Here is an 18,966-nt window from a genome sequence, read left to right as displayed (position 1 = left end):
GTTTTGGGAGAGGAGGGGTCTCATCTCAGCCCAGGGATGCAGGGGGGCTCATACCCAGGCCATACCTTCGAGTGCCCGCGGGGTCAGCGGGGTCCCGGCAGGGTCTGGTGGCTCTGGGCAGCTGGGGGAGGGCACCTCTCATGTGCCTGGTCCACATCGCTCCTCCTGAGCCTGGGCCAAGGGTGAACAAAGCCAGGCCTGTGCTGCAGGCGTGGGGAGGGGCAGGGGGTGCAGGCAGCACTGGCACCGTGCCTGTGGCAGCACCCCCGGGCCAGCCCTGCTCCCACCCTGGGGCAGCTGACAGGGCAGGGCAGGGCCACCCCCAGGACCCCAGCAGTGATGGTCACCCCCTCCTGGGGACATGGAGGCCACCTCCAAAGGACACAGGAGCCCTGCAGCAGTGGGCACAGCCCCCAGGAGGGAGCAGGGAGAGGGGGCAGGAGCACTGCAACCCCCCCAGCCCAGCAGGGCTCTCCAGCAGTTCTGAGACAACAGAAGGTCCAGCAGCAGTGATGGGCATGGATGGAGTGTCTGAGCTGGTCTTGGCATCCAGGCCAAGGAAACAAGGACCTGACACCATCAGAGGTGCCTGCTCAGTGGCCACACAGTGCCCAGTGCCACCCAGGGGACAGGGACCTCCCTCCCAGGCAGGACCCCCAAGGATGGGTGGCAGAGATTTTGAGAAGTAACGTGGCAGCAACCACACCCGCAACGCAAAATTGTTAATTTATTATTAGGAGGCAAAAAAAATGTACAGTTACAAGAATCATTTCCCAACAGAGGTCAAATCTGAGTCAAAATATCTCTTACAAAAAAAAAAAAAAAGAAGGGAGGGTGGGGGGGAGACAACACTTTACAAGTCGTTAAATTAAAAAAAAAAAAAAAACAAAAAGAAACCTCTCTTTGTGCAATTCTGCAAAAACAAGAACAGAAGGTAAATTCCCAGCCTGACACCCTGGAGCCCAGTGGGAAGGGGCTGGGGGGGCTGCAGGGCCCCCACTGTGTGCCCCAGCCCTGCACTGGGACCAGCAGCTGCCTCCCCTGCTCACCCAGCCTCCAGTGCCAGCCCAGTCCCCCAAACTGGCCCCAAACAACCTGGCCAGGCCCCAGGCTGCCCCTCAGAGCCCCAGCCCATGGCACAGACATGGCACAGCCTTTGTCACCCCCCTGGGCACACACAGACCTGACCACTGTCCCCACAAGCTCTGCTGGCCCTGTGCCCCCCAGCCGGGGCAGCAGAGCAGGGGGGCATGGGGAGCAAGGAATGGGGAGTGGGGAGGGGGGAATGGGGAGCAGGAATGTGGTACAAGCATGGGGAGCAGGGAATGGGGAGCAGGGAATGGGGAGCAGGAAAGGAGGAGCAGGCACAGACAGCAGAGCACAGGGAGTAAGAATGTGGAGCAAACATGGGGAGCAGGGCATGGGGAGCAGGCACAGAGCACACCCCTGGGTCTGGTGAGCAGCACTGAGGGTGCACAGATATTTCTGAGCGTGTCTCCAGGTGCCTGCACATGTCCCTCCCTCTCTGGCATCCCAAGGGAGGTGCCTGGCCAGGGCAGAGCCAGCAGCCCCAGCTGGGCACAGGTGATGCCCCTTGGCACGTGGGGAGCCAGCTCAGCTCTCCTGGGAGGTTACAGGGGGCAGGTGGGAGGCAGGTGCCAGCCCCAGCTCCCCCAGGGCTGCTGGCACTGCTGGGCCCCAGCACTGGTACCAGTGCCCCAGATCATCCCCCAGCAGCCAGGCTGGGCAGTGGGCAGGATTTGGCCAGGCACAAGAGCAGGGGACACGTAGGGCAGGGGGACAAGTGGCCCTGGACCCCAAGGGGTGTTGGGGAAGTGGAGGCAGCAGGGGGAGGCTGATGGCAGTGCCTTGTGGCCAATCCCTGTCCCCTGGAGGGGTGAGGAGCCTGCAGGTGGCATTGACACGTCCCCCCCACCCCAACCTGAGCCAGGCAGGGCAAGGTGGGCACCCCCAACACCCCAGGGTGGTCTCTGCCTGGAGGCAGCAGCAGGACACCAGAGAAGGGAAAAGGGAGCCCCAGGGACCTGCCTGCAGCTGGCACAGCCCCATCCCCAAGGGCTGCCTTCTGCTACCACCCTCCTCCTCCTCCCAGTGCTGACCCTTGGCTGGCCTTGGGGAGCCCCAGCTTTCCTAATGCTCACAGGACCCAATTTAATAACAGCACTATCCCTTAAATTAAAAAATTAAAATATATATACATATATATATACTGTATACACAGACAACAACAGAACAGTGCCAAAATGGAGGAAGAGAGGGGGAGGAGAGGACAGGGGGACAGGAGGGCAGTCAGACATCTTCTTTACAATAAAAACAAGGACTCTGCCCCAATGTCAGCAGAGTCTGGGGTCCCCTAAAAATACCCATCTAGAGAGAGAGCTGGAGGGACAGAGCAGGAGGGAGGGGCATGGGCTTGGACAATGGCAGCTTCCATCCAGCCAGGGCCCTCAGCTCCGCCTGGACTTCGAGTGCTGGATAAGCCACTGTAGGGTGATGTCTGCAGAGGCAAGGGGACACTCAGAGCCTCTGTCTCTGGCTGTCACCTCCCCCTGTACCCCAGCTAACACACCCCGTGCCCACAGCCCCCAGCACTTGTTGCAGTGCGATGTATTAGCCTGTCTCAGTCATCCCGGTTCTTTCCCCAGGTGTGCCAACAACCTCTCCCTTCCCCTCCCTTGCCCCTGCTGAGAGCTGTCTGTCAATCTCAGTATGCCAGCAAGGGCGTTGTGTGATTGGCCAAGTTCAAAAGATGCCTCTCAGCCCTGGGGACATTGGGCCATCCAGGTGTCATTTGTCCCCTGAGACTTTGCCCCCCTTACCTGGTTGGTGGCTCCCCACCCCTTCCCTGCCCCTCTCCCTGGGGTTAAAAGGAACAGCAACCACGGGGTTCAGTGGTTCTGTTGGAGCTGGTGCTGCATTCAGAGGCCTGTGGGCCAGAATAAAGCTCTGGATCGAAACCCCCCAGCAGAACCTGACTCATTTTCCTTCACCTCGCCTAAAGTCTCTCCACCAGATGTAAACCTGAGCTCCTGCATGCCTGGACTTGTCCCAGGTGCCAGCTGCAGCATCCAGGTGAGGATGTCTCTGAGGTGAAACCACCACAGCTGCTGCCCTTGGTCAAGCAGCAAGGGCCAGACGAGCCCAGGCACGTTCCATCCGGCAATATTGGGATTTAATTCCAATAAGCACTCACCAATGTTGTCCTTTTCTTTGCAGGAGATGGAATAGCAACAGATCTCTCGGTCCTGGATGGCAGAGAGGTTCCTGGGGAAGGGAGCAAGGCTGGCTGCACACTCTGGGCTGGGTGGGGTGGCCATGGCAGAGACCCTGGGCAGCCCCTGAAGGGTCTCTCTGGGCTCTGAGACAGGGCACAGGGCAGGGGCAGCAGCTCCCCAGGCTCTCCAGGAGCTGTGTGTGGGTCAGGCACCATGGCTCCAGGCCTGGGGGTGCTCTGGGGGGGTAATGTGACAGGGCAGGAGGGACCTGATCCCATGGAGACCCTGGCCACCAAATTCCACATGTCCCCCCAGCCCTGCAGCCAGATGGGGCAGGGAGGTTTTGGGAGGGCTGGCAGCATGGCACAGGAGCAGCAATGGGAGCTGCACAGGTTCTCATGGTCCAGAGGTGCTCTGGGAGGTGGCTGAAGGGGAGGAAGTGCTGGGAGTCAGTGCAGCACCCAGATTTCCCCCGTGGAGGAGCCCAGTCCCACGGTCAGGGCGGTATCAGGGGGACACCAGCTCCAGCAGGCAGTGCCACGCTGTGCCAGGCCCCCACGCCACCGTGTGGCACCAGGCCTGGCACTGCTGCCTCCAGATCGTCTGTGTCTCCACAAGGTGTCACCTCAGACATTCTCAGCACTAGTGTCTGCCACCCCAGGCTAATGGTGCCACCCCAGGCTCACAGTGCCACCCCAGGCCCTCAGTGCCACCCCAGTGCCACCCCAGGCTCACAGTGCCACCCCAGGCGGGCAACCTTGCTGGGGGGGACACAGCAGAACAGGGAGGGGGTCACACTGTGTCATACCCCCAGGGGACACTGGCACACTTACATCTTCTCAATGAGCTCCTTCTCATCCAAGGCACCGGGCAGGTCCCTCTTGTTCCCCAGGACCAGGACCTGCAGGGCAGGACAGGGGACACCTGAAGCACCTGGCACCAGACCAGGCAGGGACCTGCTCCAGCCACCCAGAAACAGAGCCTGCTTGTGCCACCAGGCAGCCCTGGCTGCTCCACCACGATGTCCCAGGCAGAGAAACCCTTCAGCAGCCCTCAGGAGGCAGAGCACTTCAATTAACTGCCTTAATTAGCCCTACACAGCATCTCCTGTGCACTCCCTGCTCCCAGTGCTCATGGCCCCCCAGTGTCAAAGACATCTTTTATGAACAATCCTTTCCTTAGGATTTTTCCTCCTGAGAAGCTGAGAGGCCTCAGGAACAAAATGCAAACAATGGTTATCTGCTGCTGTGGAATGCAACAGGTGCATCTGTGATTGGTCTCATGTGGTTGTTTCTAATTAATGGCCAATCACAGCCCAGCTGGCTCAGACTCTCTGTCCTAGACAGATGCCTTTGTTATAATTCTTTCTTTTTCTATTCTTAGCTAGCCTTCTGATGAAATCCTTTCTTCTATTCTTTTAGTAGAGTTTTAATATAATATATATCATAAAATAATAAATCAGCCTTCTGAAACATGGAGTCAGATCCTCGTCTCTTCCCTCATCCTCAGATCCCTGAGAACACGGTCACACCACAGCTCATCCTCTCTGGAGGGCACCAGCATCTCCTGTGCACTCCCTGCTCCCAGTGCTCATGGCCCCACAGCTCATCCTCTCTGGAGCATCGGCTGTGGCACCCAGGCCACCCTCCCAGGAGCCTCTCCCTGTCTCTGAGCAGGAAGTGCAGTGGCTGACACTGACTCATCCAGCAGCAGCAAGCCCTGGGTGCTGGGCAGACCCCACAGTGCAGGCAGCCCAAAGCAGGACCTGCTGTTTGTGCCACCACTGATGTGTCCCTCGGAGCAGCCGTGTGACTGTCACCTGACAGGGGCAGTGCCAGCCTGCTCTGGGCTGGGCTCTGCAGCAGCTCAGGGTGAGCATCTCCCCCAGCCCGTTCCAGTCAGGAGCCTCTCTCAGAACAGAGCCTCCAGAGGCCTGGGACTGCAGCCTGGTGTGCCAGGAGCTGAATTTAGCTGGCAGGGACATTGGGGATCTGTGGCAAGGTCTTCAGTTAGCTCCTTCCAAAGGATGCTGATTTGGGATGGCTGGTGCCCAGCCCACCCCACAGGTGTGGAGACCCTGGGGGGCATTCCCTGGTCTAGGGAGACACAAGAAGCTTCCCTCAAAAAGCTGTCAGACCCCATTAGCTCCTTCCCCTGTTCCTATGTTCCTGAGCCACTCCTTCCCTATTCCCTGATTAACCCTTATCTTTGTACTGTCCCTAGACCAGGGTCAGCCCCCGGGCCCCTGGAGAAAGCAGAACCCTCCAGGTGTGTGGCTGGGACCTGAACACCTCACTGTGCAGCTGAATTAAACATCTGTGGATATTATGCAAAGGCCCTTTTTGCTTCTTTACCCTGGACTTTACTAGCAGCAATTCAGGCTGCAACACACAGGTACAGCACACCTGTGACATGTCCCACCTGCTGCACCTGTCACAGCCCCATGTCCCACCTGCTGCACCTGTCACAGCCCAGCAGCCCCTCTCACAGGGGATAGCACCTTCCTGTCACAGCACAAATCAGTGTAAATCCGTGTGAGAGGAGATTTCACCCGGGGGGCCTGATCTGTGCTCTCTGCCCCAAAGTTCCCTCTGTGTTGCTTGGCCCAGCTCTGCCCTAGGAAGTGTCACTGTCCCAGCTGGTCCCTCAGAGTGCAGCAGGGAAGTGATGGCTCCAAGGAAGGGGAGCCCTCCCTGGATGGGCTGTGCAGGCCCTGGCAGTGCCCAGCCTGGGCAGCAGGACTGAGGCTCACCGGGATGCCCTGCAGCTGGGGCTTGTCCAGCAGGTTGTGCAGCTCATTCTTAGAGGCCTCTATCTTCTCCTGGTCAGCAGCATCCACCATGTACCTGCAAGGGAAGGACAGCCCTGAGCACAGGTGTCCAGGTCTCCATGCTGTGTCTGTGCCACCCCAAACCTCCTCCCACAGCAGCTCACTGAGAACTGGGCCAGCACGTGGAGAGGGTTGATAACAGGATCCTTCCACCTCTTCACCTCTTCCCAAGGATGGCTGTGGAGCTGAGAGCCCCTCATGTCTCCCAGAGGAATGGGGGAGCAGCTCATCCTTGTCTCTGCAGGTGTCACAGCAGTGACAGGGTGGGTGAGGGAAGGCCAGGCAGGAGAAGCTGCAGGACACACTTTGTCTCCAACGTGCACATGGAGCTGCCATGTAAACTCCCAGGACAAGCAGAGCAGGCAGCAGAAGCTCAGGATGCAGAGGTGATGATGATGATCCAAGAAGGGGAAGGACCTCCTCATCCCATCCATGGATGGGCACAGGGGGGAGCTGAGAGCAAAGGGAAAGGGACCTGACCCAGCTCGATGTGATGAGGGCAGACTGGAGTGGGACCTGGATGCTGACAGGTCCTTTGGTTTCCTGACAACCACATGGGCCAAAATGATGACATTATGGAAGGGAATCTTGGGAAGGGCCATGGAGCATGTGGATGTGAAGCTGGTGGCCATCAATGCTTCTCTGAGCAGAAGGGGAGATTTGGGAAAGGATTTTATTCTTAAAGACCAACTTTTATCCTGCACATGATGTCAGTGAAGCCAAAACTTGGGTGAGGAACTGATCAAAGCAGCCTTGATTTCAAAGATTAAGAAGCTGGGAGTGAAGGAGTGAGAAACACCAGCTCATCAGGCTTTGGGGAGTTATTTAAAAATAGGAAAAGAGCTACTAACTACTAAAGTGCTTAACACAGGAAAATGGGAACGATGTGCCAAGAGGGAGAAACACCCCCAGGGACTGCCCCAGCCCCTGGCACGTTGGGCACAGGGGGGAGCTGAGAGCAAAGGGAAAGGGACCTGACCCAGCTCAATGCAATGATGAGGGCAGACTGGAGTGTGACCTGGATGCTGACAGGTCCTTTTGTTTCCTGACAACCACATGGGCCAAAATGATGACATTATGAAGGAGGCAGCAGCAGGAGTGACAGGACAGAGATTTTGTCATTTCCAGCAAAGCTCATTGTCATAAAAAGTGTAATAAAAACTCTCCTGTAGGTCCAAGGCCATGTCCCAACATGCAGGACAAGCAGTACCACACTCCTCCTCACCTGCCAAGGTTTAGAGCTGGGAAGGGCAGCACAGAAAGCAGCCCTCCAAATCTCAGGGGATGGTCACTTGGGAAGGATCCCATAAATCTCATTTTCTGACTGGGTTTAAGTAACCCCAGTATGGTGTCCCAAGACCAGTATTTGTCCTTTGGAACAGGCAAGCTGCATCCCATGAGTGCCTTGCCATGCTCACCCCCAGCCTGGACTCTCTGGGATTGCTTTTCCTGCACTGTTTGCAAGCAGGGGACACCCAGGGACACTCAGATTTGCCGAGTCAGTAGCAGGTGAGACTCCTGCTCTCAGCACAAGATTTATCTGGCAGCACATAAACATGCTGAGCTGGAAAGCAGCCTCTCCTGTGGGAAGGGCTGAGCCCCTGTGGTGAGCAGCCAGCACAGAGCATGCATGGGAGCCTGGAAGGGGGAGCTCTGAGGAACAGAGCTGGAGATGCTGCAAGGGAAGAGGAGGGTCTGGCACAGCTGGAGGGACCTGTGTAGAGCCCACGTAGACAGCAGCCCCCAGGGGAAGTATGTGGAAATAAGGAGGCTCAGGGGGGACCTTCTTGTCTCTCCAATTCCCTGACAGGAGGCTGGAGACAGGTGGGTGTCAGGCTCTCCTCCCAGGAAACAAACAACAGGATCAGAAGAATGGCCTCAAGTTGGACCAGGAGAGGTTTAGGTTGGATATTAGGGAAAATGTCTTGCCTAGAAGGGTGGTCAGGCCCTGGCACAGGCTGCTCAGGGCAGTGGTAAAGTCACCATCCCTGGAGGTGTTCAAAAACCATCTGGGGATAAATATGGTGGTGTTGGGTTAATGGTTGGACTTAATGATCTTAGAGGCCTTTTCCAACCTTCATGATAATTCAATAATTCAGTGATTCCGGCTCCTGACATGGGTGTCCAGCTCGGGCAGCAAAGGCACCCCAGCAACCCAGGGTGGGGTGATGCCCCCAGCCCTTGGCAAGGCTCAGCAGCAGCAGGGGATGACAGCAGGGCTCAGGGTAGTCACAGGATGGCAGAGGGTGACAGCAGGGCTCTGGGATACTCACACCATGGCAGGGGGTGACATCAGGGCTCAGGACACTCACACCATGGCAGGGGGTGACAGCAGGGGGTGCCAGCAGGGCTCAGGATACTCACACAATGGCACTCACTCCACGGCAGTATCGCTCCCACATGCTGCGGAACCGCGGCTGTCCCCCGATGTCCCAGAGCTGTGACAGGGAGATGGCAGCGTTACCCTGGCACTGTTACCCTGGCACCGTGCCCAGCACCCACACTCTTTCTCCCCACCTGGGGCATTCTGGCCGTGCACCAAACCCACCCCATCCTCTCCTCTTCAGCCCAAACCTCAGGAGGCTCCTGAGCTGATAAAGAAGGGAGAACCTCAGACAGGGGTGCTGGAGGATGCTGAACCCCTGTGTGTGCCTCTGCTGGCATGGAGGGACCCCTGGCCCACACTGGGTGCTCCTCCCCATGCCCATCACACCTCCTGCCATTCCCCTGAGGCATTTCCCATTTACGAACATTCAGCACACTCCCAAAGGTGTTCCTGCAGCAGCCAGAGATCCCCAGCCAGCTTTTCAAGCCTGTCCAACAGCTATTTCCCATTACAACCCCAGCCCTTGAAAAATCCAGGTAGAACCCTCCTCTTCCTCTGCTCTCAAGGCAGAGACCACCACTGCAAGCCATGAGCTGTTTTTCCCAGCACTACCACCCTCAGCAAGGGTGACACATCCATAAGTTCCTACCAGCAAGCCGGAGATACAAGGAAACCTCCAGCTTTGCAGCCAGACTGACTCTCACTGCACAAGTCTGGATCTCCTACAGTCCTTCCCACCACCTCCTCTGGTGGGTACCTGCAGGACCCTAACAGGGCAAATCTTTCACTTCCAGGTGGTGGAATCCCTGGAAATGTTAACAGAACACCTGGATATGGCACTTGGAGACACGGTTTAGTGGTGAACATGGCACTCCTGGATGGACTTGATCTTTCCACCCTTAGTGCTGCCATGCTTCTATTCTGTGAGCTGCACCTGGGATCCCTGGAATTCTTCCACCTCCAGAAGAAAAACCACCAATCTTCACCTTCACCCTTCATCCCAAGAGCCCTCACCAGCAGTAACAACTCCATCTTACCTTTATGGTGACATTCCCTTTGGTGATCTTCCTCATGTTGAAACCCACTGTTGGGATCATGTCCTCATTGAACTGTCCTGACTGCAAGAACAAGGTGGGACAGCGTTAGGAGGTGGAGGATGGGACCAGCCTGCCCTGGCAGGGCAGCAAGGCTGACAGCCTGGGCTAACCCCAAGGCTCTGCCCTCCTGCAGGTCCATGCCAGGAGCACAGAGCCCAGGAGACACGGTGCCACCAGGATTATGGAAGGCTGTTCTTTTCCTTGTTCTTTCCAGCTGGGAGAAAGCCTGGTGGGCACAGGGAAGCCATTGTGTCACTGTCCCAGGCTTGCTGAGCATTTTGCATGTAAATCACCCTCTTTTGTACACTTTTGTTATTAGTAGCGTTGCTCTTACTGTCTTCTTATCTCGTTGCAGTTTCTAGTAAATTGTTCTTATCTCAACCCACCATCTTTGCCTTTTGTGCTTCCAGCTGGAAGGGAAGGGGAAGCAAGAGGCAGCCAACACCTAACCTGAGTGGGAGCACCAAGTGGGGAATACCATTCCTAAACCACGAGGCTGTGGCTGCTGCAATGGGCACAGGTGCCCTGGGTGCCCCAGTGCAGCCCTAGCCCTGCAGCCAGCTGCCACCCTCAGCCCTGGACTCGCTGCTGTCCCCGTGGGCTGGGACATTGCCCATCCCAGCTCTCTCAAGCCCTTTGTGGAGGAGGCTGAGACCTTTCTCCTCTGCAGGGACCTCTGGTGAGGCAGCCCTGGAAGGACCCCCGGGCTTTCAGGCTGGGCTCCCCACCCAGGGAGCCACCTCCTGCTCCAGCTCCTTCCCAGCTGCAGGTCCTGGGGGCACCAGCATGGTTCTGCTTTGGATCACTCACAGCCCAGCTCAAACCAGACTGACTTGTGCTTTCAAGTGAGAGCTGTCTGCACTGCTGCCCCAGTTCTGCATCCTGCCTGTGCTGGGTGACCTGGGGAGCACAAAGGGCTCCCCCAGAGCTGCTCCCAGTGCAGCTCCAATGCCTGCTGAGTTTATGCATCAGATTATGAGATCCCTGTGAGGCTGCAGCAGCCCAGCCCTGCTGTGGAACAGGTCAGGCTTGCTGGAGCAGTGAGCAGGAGCCATCCCTCTGCTGGTGCTGCCTCACCAGCCCCGTGCCCAGCACACAGCAAGGGCTCCTGTGAGAAACAAGCCTCACTTCCAAAATGTTAAAGGTTTATTAAACCTTTACAAAAATACAACAAAAGGACTAAATAAGGAAAAATTACAGCACTGGAAGCCCCTGTGACTATCAGCCACATGCTCATCTTCAAAATGGATGTTCCCCCTTTTATATCTCTAGACCCCCATAAAGTCCTGTCAGTTAACCCCTTCCTTGCTGTCACTCTCTCACACCTTGGGTGGAGCTCAGGAGTTGCCATAGTAACGAGCCAACCCTCCCAATGCCTGAGTACCAAGGCCATCCCATGACAACAATGAGGGTGAGACACATCACAGTAACACAACTCTACATCTACAAAACTTCTCTTAACACACACACAATGTTCACCCTCCACAGTGAGAGCCACCATCTCATCACTCATCTCTGACAGGCTGGCAAAGCCCACCCCAAGGTGCTCTCAAATCCCAGGGCTGCAGGATGGGCCCAGGTGGAGCAGCACAGAGGGACATTACAACAGGGATGTGGCAGCTCTGGGGCAGGAGACAGGAGCTGGCACAGTCTCTTCACCTCCAGCAGCTTCCCTGGCACTCAAACCATGCTTATGGCCTGTAAATGCATCCTGGGGGATGTTGGGGAATGCTGAGGAGCCAGTAGGGCAGAATGTTTAACAACCAGGATAGTGCAGCCTTGGGGATTTCAGCCATCAGTGCCAGAAACCTGCAGGAACCACCAACCATGGCCAAACTCATCCTAGCAGGTTTTTACTGCCTCAAAATCCTCAGTTTCTTGCGGGCTTTTCTCTTAGTTAACACAAACCTCAAAACAGGAAGTCAGTTTATGCTATTTTGTCATAAACAGATTTTTGTGCCTGGTTGAGCCTGTGGCTCCTCCAGATGCACCACATCAGCAAGTCCCCAGGGATTTCCTGACCTCTTCCAAAGGCTCTGCAATACACCCTGCTTCCCTTTTTCACATCCCTTTTGCATTCAGCAGCAAAAGCCAGCAGCCAAGGGGTGCTCAGGCCATGCTGCACCCAGACAGAACTGTGGGGAAGGGCACGGGGAGAGGAGGGGAAGCAGGCAGGGATCCACAGGGGACATCTGCTATGGGCTGAGGTTTAACACACAGCTGAGCTCTGTGAAATGAAGGAATTCTCAGGCTTTGATCATTGGGCACAGAGAGCAGTTGCTGAAGAGCTCTTGGAAGCTGCAGGCACTTCCCTCAGGGATTGCAGACCACATCATGGGATCTGCTGGCTGTGCAAAAGCCCCACTAGATAAGGTTCCCATGTGACAGAAGTTTCTTCCAGGAAGGGGTGAGCTGCAGGAGCCAGGAATCACCTCTTCCTTCCTCCACAAGTGGGACAAAGCATGTCTGTGTGAGTGACCACAGCCCTGCTCCTGCCCCAAACCCCTCTCCCACTGCAGCACCTGCCTCCAGGCTGGCCATGCAGCCAAAACAAAACCACCTGAGCTGTCCAAAACAGGCTGAGCAGGGAATGCAAGGCACTGTGCCCCAGGATGGCTCCCACGTGCTCCCTGCTGTCCCAGCACCCACTGAAGCATCTTGCACGTGCTCCTCCTCCATCAGCTCATCCTGCATCAGCAGCTCTCTGAAAGCAGCTCTCAGTGGTGGAATCACAGAGTTTCCTCTTCCCTCTCCAACTACCCCTGATGCTGGTGCCTTCAACATATTTTCAACTCCCTGCAGGGTCCAGCCATCCACAGCTCCACTGCCAGGAAAGCAGGGAGCACCCAGATGGAGACAAGCAAAGGTTTCACTGGACACATTCTTCCCCCAATTTTTGGTTATGTAACGGACATAGCATCCATGCTCACCCTGAAGATGATGCCAAGCCACACCAATTGCTTAAGAACAGAATTCAGAGAATTCACAGAATGACTAGGTTGGAAGAGACCTCCAGGATTGAGTCCAACCCAATTCCACTGGGAAGCACAAAAATTGTTGGAGGCAAGATGGATTTTGCGGCCACAAATGGCAGATCAGGTCTTTACAGACTCCAGTTCATCGCTGGTTTTGCCAGGGTCACCCACAGCTCTGCCCAAACCACTCGGCCTTGGTGCCCTGCCTGGAAGGCAAGAGACTTCTCTGCCCAACCCCAACACTCTCCAGTTGGGTCACTGGGAGAAGTGGCCAGAATTCAGCTTTTGCCAGGGCAGAGTGAAGGGGTTTTATAAGTGGTGCCCCCAGGTCATGCTGAGCCCATCCTGCCACATGCACATGGACACCACATCCCCCATCACCCCTGGCCCAGACAGGGCCTGGGACCTTGGCTCACTGGCACATGCAGAGAAGCCACCTCAGCCTCCCCCTGCTCTGGAGAGCAGCACACAGGGCTGAGGTGGCCACACCCTGCTCCTCACCATGCCCAGGTGGCTGTGACCCTGTCCCAGCACAGGATGGCACTGGAGTGATGTGACCTGCTCTAGATCCATCACTGCAGGCTGCTCTGCAGCCCTGCTCCCCAGAGGGCAGAGATGGCAGTGCTGCAAGCCCAGCCCTGGCTCTCTGCAGTTGTGTCTCCATCACCAGGGTATGGCCCTCTGTGGGACAGAGGCAGGAGCCCAAAGCACCTTGGGCTGGGTGTGTCCCACCACTGCCTGGACCATCCCCAAAACTGCCCAGCCTGGCACTCCTGCCATGTGGCACCTGAGTCCCTGCCAAACCCTGTCCAAGCTCTAACAAGGAGGGAAAATTATATATAAGATATAAAAAAGAAATGTTTTATGATGTGAGAGGTGAGGCCCTGGCACAGGTTACCCAGAGAAGCTGTGGCTGCCCCATCCCTGGGAATGTTCAAGGTCAGGCTGGATGGGGCTGGGAGCAAACCAGTCTAGTGGAAGGTGTCTGTATGTGCATGCCAATGGTGAGGGTGTTGGACAAGGTGATCTTTAAAGGTCCCTTCAAATCCACTCTGGGATCCTATCTCAGGAAAGCTACACTGTCCATTTTCATTGGCTCATGTTAACAGAGCTTGCAGCAGCAAGACAAGACCATGCCTCAGCCAGATTCTCCTCCTCTTCCAGGAATATGGAGAAGCCCCCCCAGAAAACCTGCTGCCTTCTGCATTATGAAGCTAAGGAGCACAGACACACCTGTGGAGGGCCCAGGTGTGCATCTGGAAGCAGAATGAGAACCCACAGCAACCTCCCAGCCACGCTGGCCCGGCCAGACCCCACTTGGGGCACACCCAGAGCTCCTGGGAGAGGTGGGTGTCAGGACAGACCTGTGCAAATACATCAGAACATCTCCCTGCTACCTCCTCAGCACCTCTCTGCTCTGCCTCCCCAGCAAACCCTGGGCACCTTGCACATCTGGAGCTGCACGTTCCCTCCCAGGCTCATCCAGGACACCTCCTGCCCAGGTGGGTCAGCTGGCTGCCCGAGGGGTCAGTGTCTCTCTGAGGAGGGGTGGGAGCAGCTGCTGAGCTCTGCAGTCCTCTGAGCCACTCCCAGGCCATGCCTCCTGCAGCAGGCTCTCCCTGCTGGAGAGCTGGCACCTGCCCCACCATCCACCATCCCACCTGGAGCCAAACACGAGGCTGATGTGGTTTTACAGGATGGGTCAGGCTGGAAGGATCAGAGTGATACAACCCCCTGCTCAGCCAGGATCACCCCAGAGCACATGGCACAGCATTATTCCCAGACAGCTCCAGAATGGCTCCAGGGAGGGGGACTCCTCACCTCTCTGGGCAGCCTGTTCGGTGCACAGCCACTGCACAGGAAAGAAGTTCTTCCAAATGTCCAGGTGGAACTTCCTGGGCATCAGCTGCTGTCCATTCCTCTTGTGCCAGTGCTGGACCCCAGGGAGCAGAGCCTGGTGCATCCTCTGAGCCCTCCCTGCAGACACTGACAGACACTGATGAGGGCCCCTCTCAGCCATCTCTTTTTGGCTGTTTGGCTCAACAGCCTCAGCCCCCTCAGCCTGGCCCCATAAGAGACATGCTCCAGTCCTGTCAGCATCTTCACAGCCTCCACTGAACTCATGCCAGGAGCTCCATGTTCCCTCTAGCAGCATTGGTCTCAGTCACTTTCCAGGCAGGGCTGGAGCACAGGAAGGTGCCCCAGAGCCCCCACCACATGTCCAACACCCTGGCACTTGTGCCTTCACTCTCTTGGAAGGCTCCAGCACAGGTAGAAAGCATGTGATGTTAAGAAGCAGCAATGCTCTCTTGTTCTAACCACAGCCTGCACTGACAGGTTTTGGGCCCCAGCACTCACTGAGGAGCTCTCAACACCCTTGAGTCATCCATGGCACCACCAGACTGCAGAAAAGGCAGCTAAAAGCCCACTAGCTTCAGGGTAAATCGAGACCAGGTGTATCTACAGTTTTCATTTCTCCTTGCAGGAAAGACTTCAAGCCTCAGCCATCAACAGCTAGGAAAAGAAAAAACAAGTCCTGGAAAATCAAAGTTCCCACCCAAGGCAGGTGACCCAGGAGGGGTCACCCTGACCACAGCTGCCTTCAGCAAAGCCCTTGCCTGGCACAAGCACAGCCTGGCTGCTGGAGGGAGCCACCCACCTTCCAGGGAACCAGAATGCACTTCTCAGTCAGCTGCAGCTACAAATCCTGCAAGAAAAGGATGGTGCCGACCCCCTAGTGCAGCTCTGGTCCCAGAAAGAACCTTCTCCCCTTCTTGTGCCATCTCTCCAACACCCCAAAACCCCACAGTTCTCCAGTTCAGGTTTTATCCCCTCACAAAGCCCAAATCACAGCTATTTCCCCTTCCAACAACCCCATTGCAACACCCTAAAGCCAGGCACCTCCAGACCGTCTCAGGCAGTTCCCGTTGAGCTGGCATTTCCCGTGCCATGCTTCTATTTCACTGTGCCCAACAAGCCCTTCTTTCCAGGATGTCTTCTCAAACGTGGGTGCCCCTTTTTGTGTGCACCTACCACAAAACTTGAACTTTCCAAATAACTTGAGAGGCCAAATTCAGCACCCTGAGCCTGACTGCCGTGTGAGGGTCTCAAACACTCCACAACAGACCTGACAGACCAGCAGGCCATGATGCCAACTTCAGCCACCTCAAGAGCTGCTGTAATTCCTCAAAATCCCTTCTCTCTACACCAGCAATCCTGGCTAAGCAGAGAGAGTCCCAGTGCATGGGTCCTGCCAGAGGGGTATTGCCCACAGTTAAAGGGCCAGGTACAAAGTATTTACTCACAGAAGCAAACCCCACAAAGCTCACGGTGAGCCCTGTCTGCTCCAGATGTGGGTGGGAGAGGAGGAGGCATGTGGGGAACCAAGGAACACCAACCCTTGGGGTTGCCCTGTGCAGGCAGAACAGTGCAGCAGCTCTGGGATAAAGCTCCATCACCCTTCACAGCTTAACTGGGTGATTAAAACCAACCCTAAATTACTTTGCCATTTTTAAGGTAGCCTGGCTGCTGTTAGCAGGCAGCAGCACCCAGCAGATCAAGAGCAGGAGCAGCTCACACATGGCACCACCACGTCCCACCCTGGCATGGGATTGCAAAAATTGACTATTAAACATGCAAATGGCAGGGAGAGGTCCCTCAAAAATAGGATTGGTGCTCAGGGTCACTGCCCCAGAGCCAAAATGCTCCCTGACCCCAGATGCTGGTGCTGGGTTTATGAGGGGAACCAGCAGGAGACTGGAGCACTGAGAAGTGACTTCCAGCAAGAGAGCAGGAGTGCCACCATCTCAAGGATAAAAAGCATTTTGGGGTATCCTCTCTCTGCCCCTAGACACTTCAGGAAGGACATTTTCCTCCCTCAGCACCTCCCAAAGAGCATGGCTCCAGTGCAGTGAAGCCTCCATATGAGCTGAAAATGCCCTCTGACAGCCCAGCAGCTTCCAGCGCCCTGAGCAAGCACCAACAACTCGCTCTGCTTTGGAGCCATGGCAGGCACAGACTTCAGAGCTACCAGGGAGCAGTGGGGGAACCAGGGCGGATCTGCCTGCACCTCCCTCCATGAAACCCTCGGGGGGCAGCAGCCCAAACCCCCCCTTGAGGATCCTCCCGCCTTGCACCACCACTGCTGAGAGGCTGAGAACAACCCAAAAAGCCGGAGGGGAGCCTGCCGAGCATCCCCACGGGTGAAGCCACGCCCTGGGCTCGGCATCCAGGACACGCAGCTCCCGATCCTGCGCTGGATGCAGGGAGCCCGCCGATGAGCAGCGCGGCCGGGGAGAGGCCGGGGCTGAGGGGCCCGAGGCGGGGTCCCTGCCCTGCCCTGCGCCGCTCGGGCGCTGCTGCAGGAGCGGCCCGCACCCACAGCACGCTGCTGGGGTGAAGCACCTCGTGCTTCCCGAGGAAGGAAGGCAAACACCTCCACACCGGCCCCCAGGCGAGGATCCCCGGCGGCACCGAGCGCGGCAGGGCCGTGCTGAGGCCCCACCTCGCGTCCCGGCGGCGGCAGCGACCATGACAAAGCGCCCGCTGCTACGGGACCGAGAGCGGAGCTCCCGCAGTGCCCCGGCGGCACTGCCCGGCCCACAGGGCACCGGCACCGACAGCTGACCACGGCCGGGGCTGCGGCCCACAGGGCAGGGCCGAGCATCCCCTCGGCTCCGGGGATGCGGGGAACGAACGATGCGGATGGCCTGGGCCGCCCCGGGCCGGCACCCTGCACCCCGCTGCTGTACCCCACCCTGCACCCCACAGTGTACCCCACTGGTGTGCCCCACCCTGCACCCCACACTGCGCCCCACACTGTGCCCCGCTCCGTACCCCACTGCTCCATCCCGCACCCCCTCCCCAAAGGCATTTTCAGGGTGGGGTGCGATAGGGCGGAGACGTTCTGAGAACACCCAGGGGTGCAATGGGGACATGCAATGGGGGTGCAATGGGGATACAGCGGGAGTACAATGGGGACATGCAATAGGGATGCAATGAGGGTGCAATGGGGATGCAATGGGGGGCGGAAGGCGCGGGGATGCAATGGGGACATGCAATGGGGTTCAATGGGGTGCAATTGGGATGCAATGGGGTTCAATGGGGATGCAACGGGGGGTCCAAGGGTGAATCCCTGGGTGGGCACGTGACCCCTCGGGGATGGGGCGATGCGGGGCGTCCCCGGGCTCACCGCGATTACGTTGACGAAGGTGGTCTTGCCCGAGTACTGCAGCCCCACCAGGGTCAGCTCCATCTCCTCCTTCCAGAACAGCGCCCGGAACCAGTCCAGCAGCTTGTTGAAAAGCGCCAGCATGGTGCCGGCCGGGCCGGGCCGCGCTGAGCGGGGCCGAGTTGAGGCGAGCGGAGCCGAGCCGGGCCGGGCCGAGCAAAGCGGAGCCGGGCCGGGCCGGGCCGAGCGGGGCTGGGCCGGGCCGAGCCGAGAGAGGCCGAGCCGAGCCGAGCGCGGCCGGGCCGGGCAGGGCCGAGCGAGGCCGAGTGGAGCCGAGCGAGGCCGAGTCGGGGCGGGGCCAGTCGGGGTGGAGCCGAGCGGTGCCGAGCGGAGCCGATGGAGGCCGAGCCGCCGCCGGTATTGTCCGCGCGCCGCGGGCCCTGCTGCCGCACCGGGTGGGGCCCGCGCGCCGCCTCCCCCGCCCCGCTGGCGCGCCCCCTGGCGGCCCGGAGGAGCCGCTGCACCGAGCGGCCGGGTCCCTGGGACAGCCCGGACAGAGCGGGCAGCACGGACAGAGCGGACAGGCCGGAATATCCCACAGGCCTGCCCTGGTCACTGCCGCCATCCCTGACGCTCGGTAAGCCAGGGCTCCTCAGATCCTGAGGAGGGCAGTGCACCCTCAGCCTGAGGGGAGGGGTGACCCTCGTACCGCTGCCCCCCACAGCCCTTCACATCCCCCCGAGCCCAGCCCTGCGCCCCGACACACCGGTATCCCAGCTCCCCTGCAGCCAAAAGCCTTCCTGCAGTCCTAATATCCCCCAGCCCGCATTCTTGTGCTCCCAGCACCTTTTCACCTGGTGCTCGCTCCATCCAGCACCCCCAGCACCCCCACCTCCATCACCCCCGTGCTGGTCACCTGCACCCAGCATCGGCAGGTGCATTCCCTGCACCCCTGGCAGTGCCCTGGCACAGCTGGCACCAGCCCCTCCAGCCATGCCACAGGGCACACCCCAACCCTGCACCTGCACCTGCACCCCAGCCCCCCACACACCTGGGAGTGCCGCTGGGACCCCCGGCACACACAGCAGGACCGAGCCAGCCCGTGGGGCTGCCCCTCTGCACTCCTGCCCCACTGTCCCCCTGGTGTCACCTGCCATAGGTACAGCCACGGCAGGAGCTGCCCCTGGCCATGGGTGCCCCTTGCCCGGGGCTGGTGGCATCCAAAGGAGGGTGTGCCAAGGGAACACCAGGGGTGGTGAGGCCCCAGCAGGGCCCCTGGCTCCTGAGGCTCGGGGAACACTGGTGGGTGAGGGGGGACCTGGAGCTCCAGCC

At 58.2% G+C, this 18,966-nt stretch overlaps 1 protein-coding gene across 1 annotated transcript; it reads right to left on the bottom strand.

Moving 5' to 3' along the window:
- Nucleotides 1-709: 709 nt before the first annotated feature.
- Nucleotides 710-17,870, bottom strand: ARL8A (ADP ribosylation factor like GTPase 8A). Its single transcript, XM_030965917.1, has 7 exons — nt 17,656-17,870; nt 9,430-9,510; nt 8,431-8,504; nt 5,989-6,082; nt 4,070-4,137; nt 3,215-3,285; nt 710-2,518 (listed from the first exon to the last, which is right to left on the bottom strand). The coding sequence occupies exons 1-7, from the start codon at nt 17,776-17,778 to the stop codon at nt 2,469-2,471; spliced, it is 561 nt and encodes a 186-aa protein (XP_030821777.1). The 5' UTR covers nt 17,779-17,870; the 3' UTR covers nt 710-2,468.
- Between the last annotated feature and the right edge of the window lie 1,096 nt (nt 17,871-18,966).

This window comes from Camarhynchus parvulus, chromosome 26 (assembly GCF_901933205.1).
Source record: "Camarhynchus parvulus chromosome 26, STF_HiC, whole genome shotgun sequence".
Taxonomy (NCBI): domain Eukaryota; kingdom Metazoa; phylum Chordata; class Aves; order Passeriformes; family Thraupidae; genus Camarhynchus; species Camarhynchus parvulus.
Note: the sequence above shows the minus strand (reverse complement) of the source record. Positions and strands in the feature narration are given on the sequence as shown.

Coding starts and splice junctions, on each gene's coding strand:
- ARL8A (XM_030965917.1), bottom strand. CDS start 17,778: ATGCTGGCGCTTTTCAACAAGCTGCTGGACTGGTTCCGGGCGCTGTTC. Junction 3,286..4,069: donor AAGGAGCTCATTGAGAAGAT/GTAAGTGTGCCA, acceptor TCCCTTCCCCAG/GAACCTCTCTGCCATCCAGG. Junction 2,519..3,214: donor CAAAGAAAAGGACAACATTG/GTGAGTGCTTAT, acceptor TTGCCTCTGCAG/ACATCACCCTACAGTGGCTT.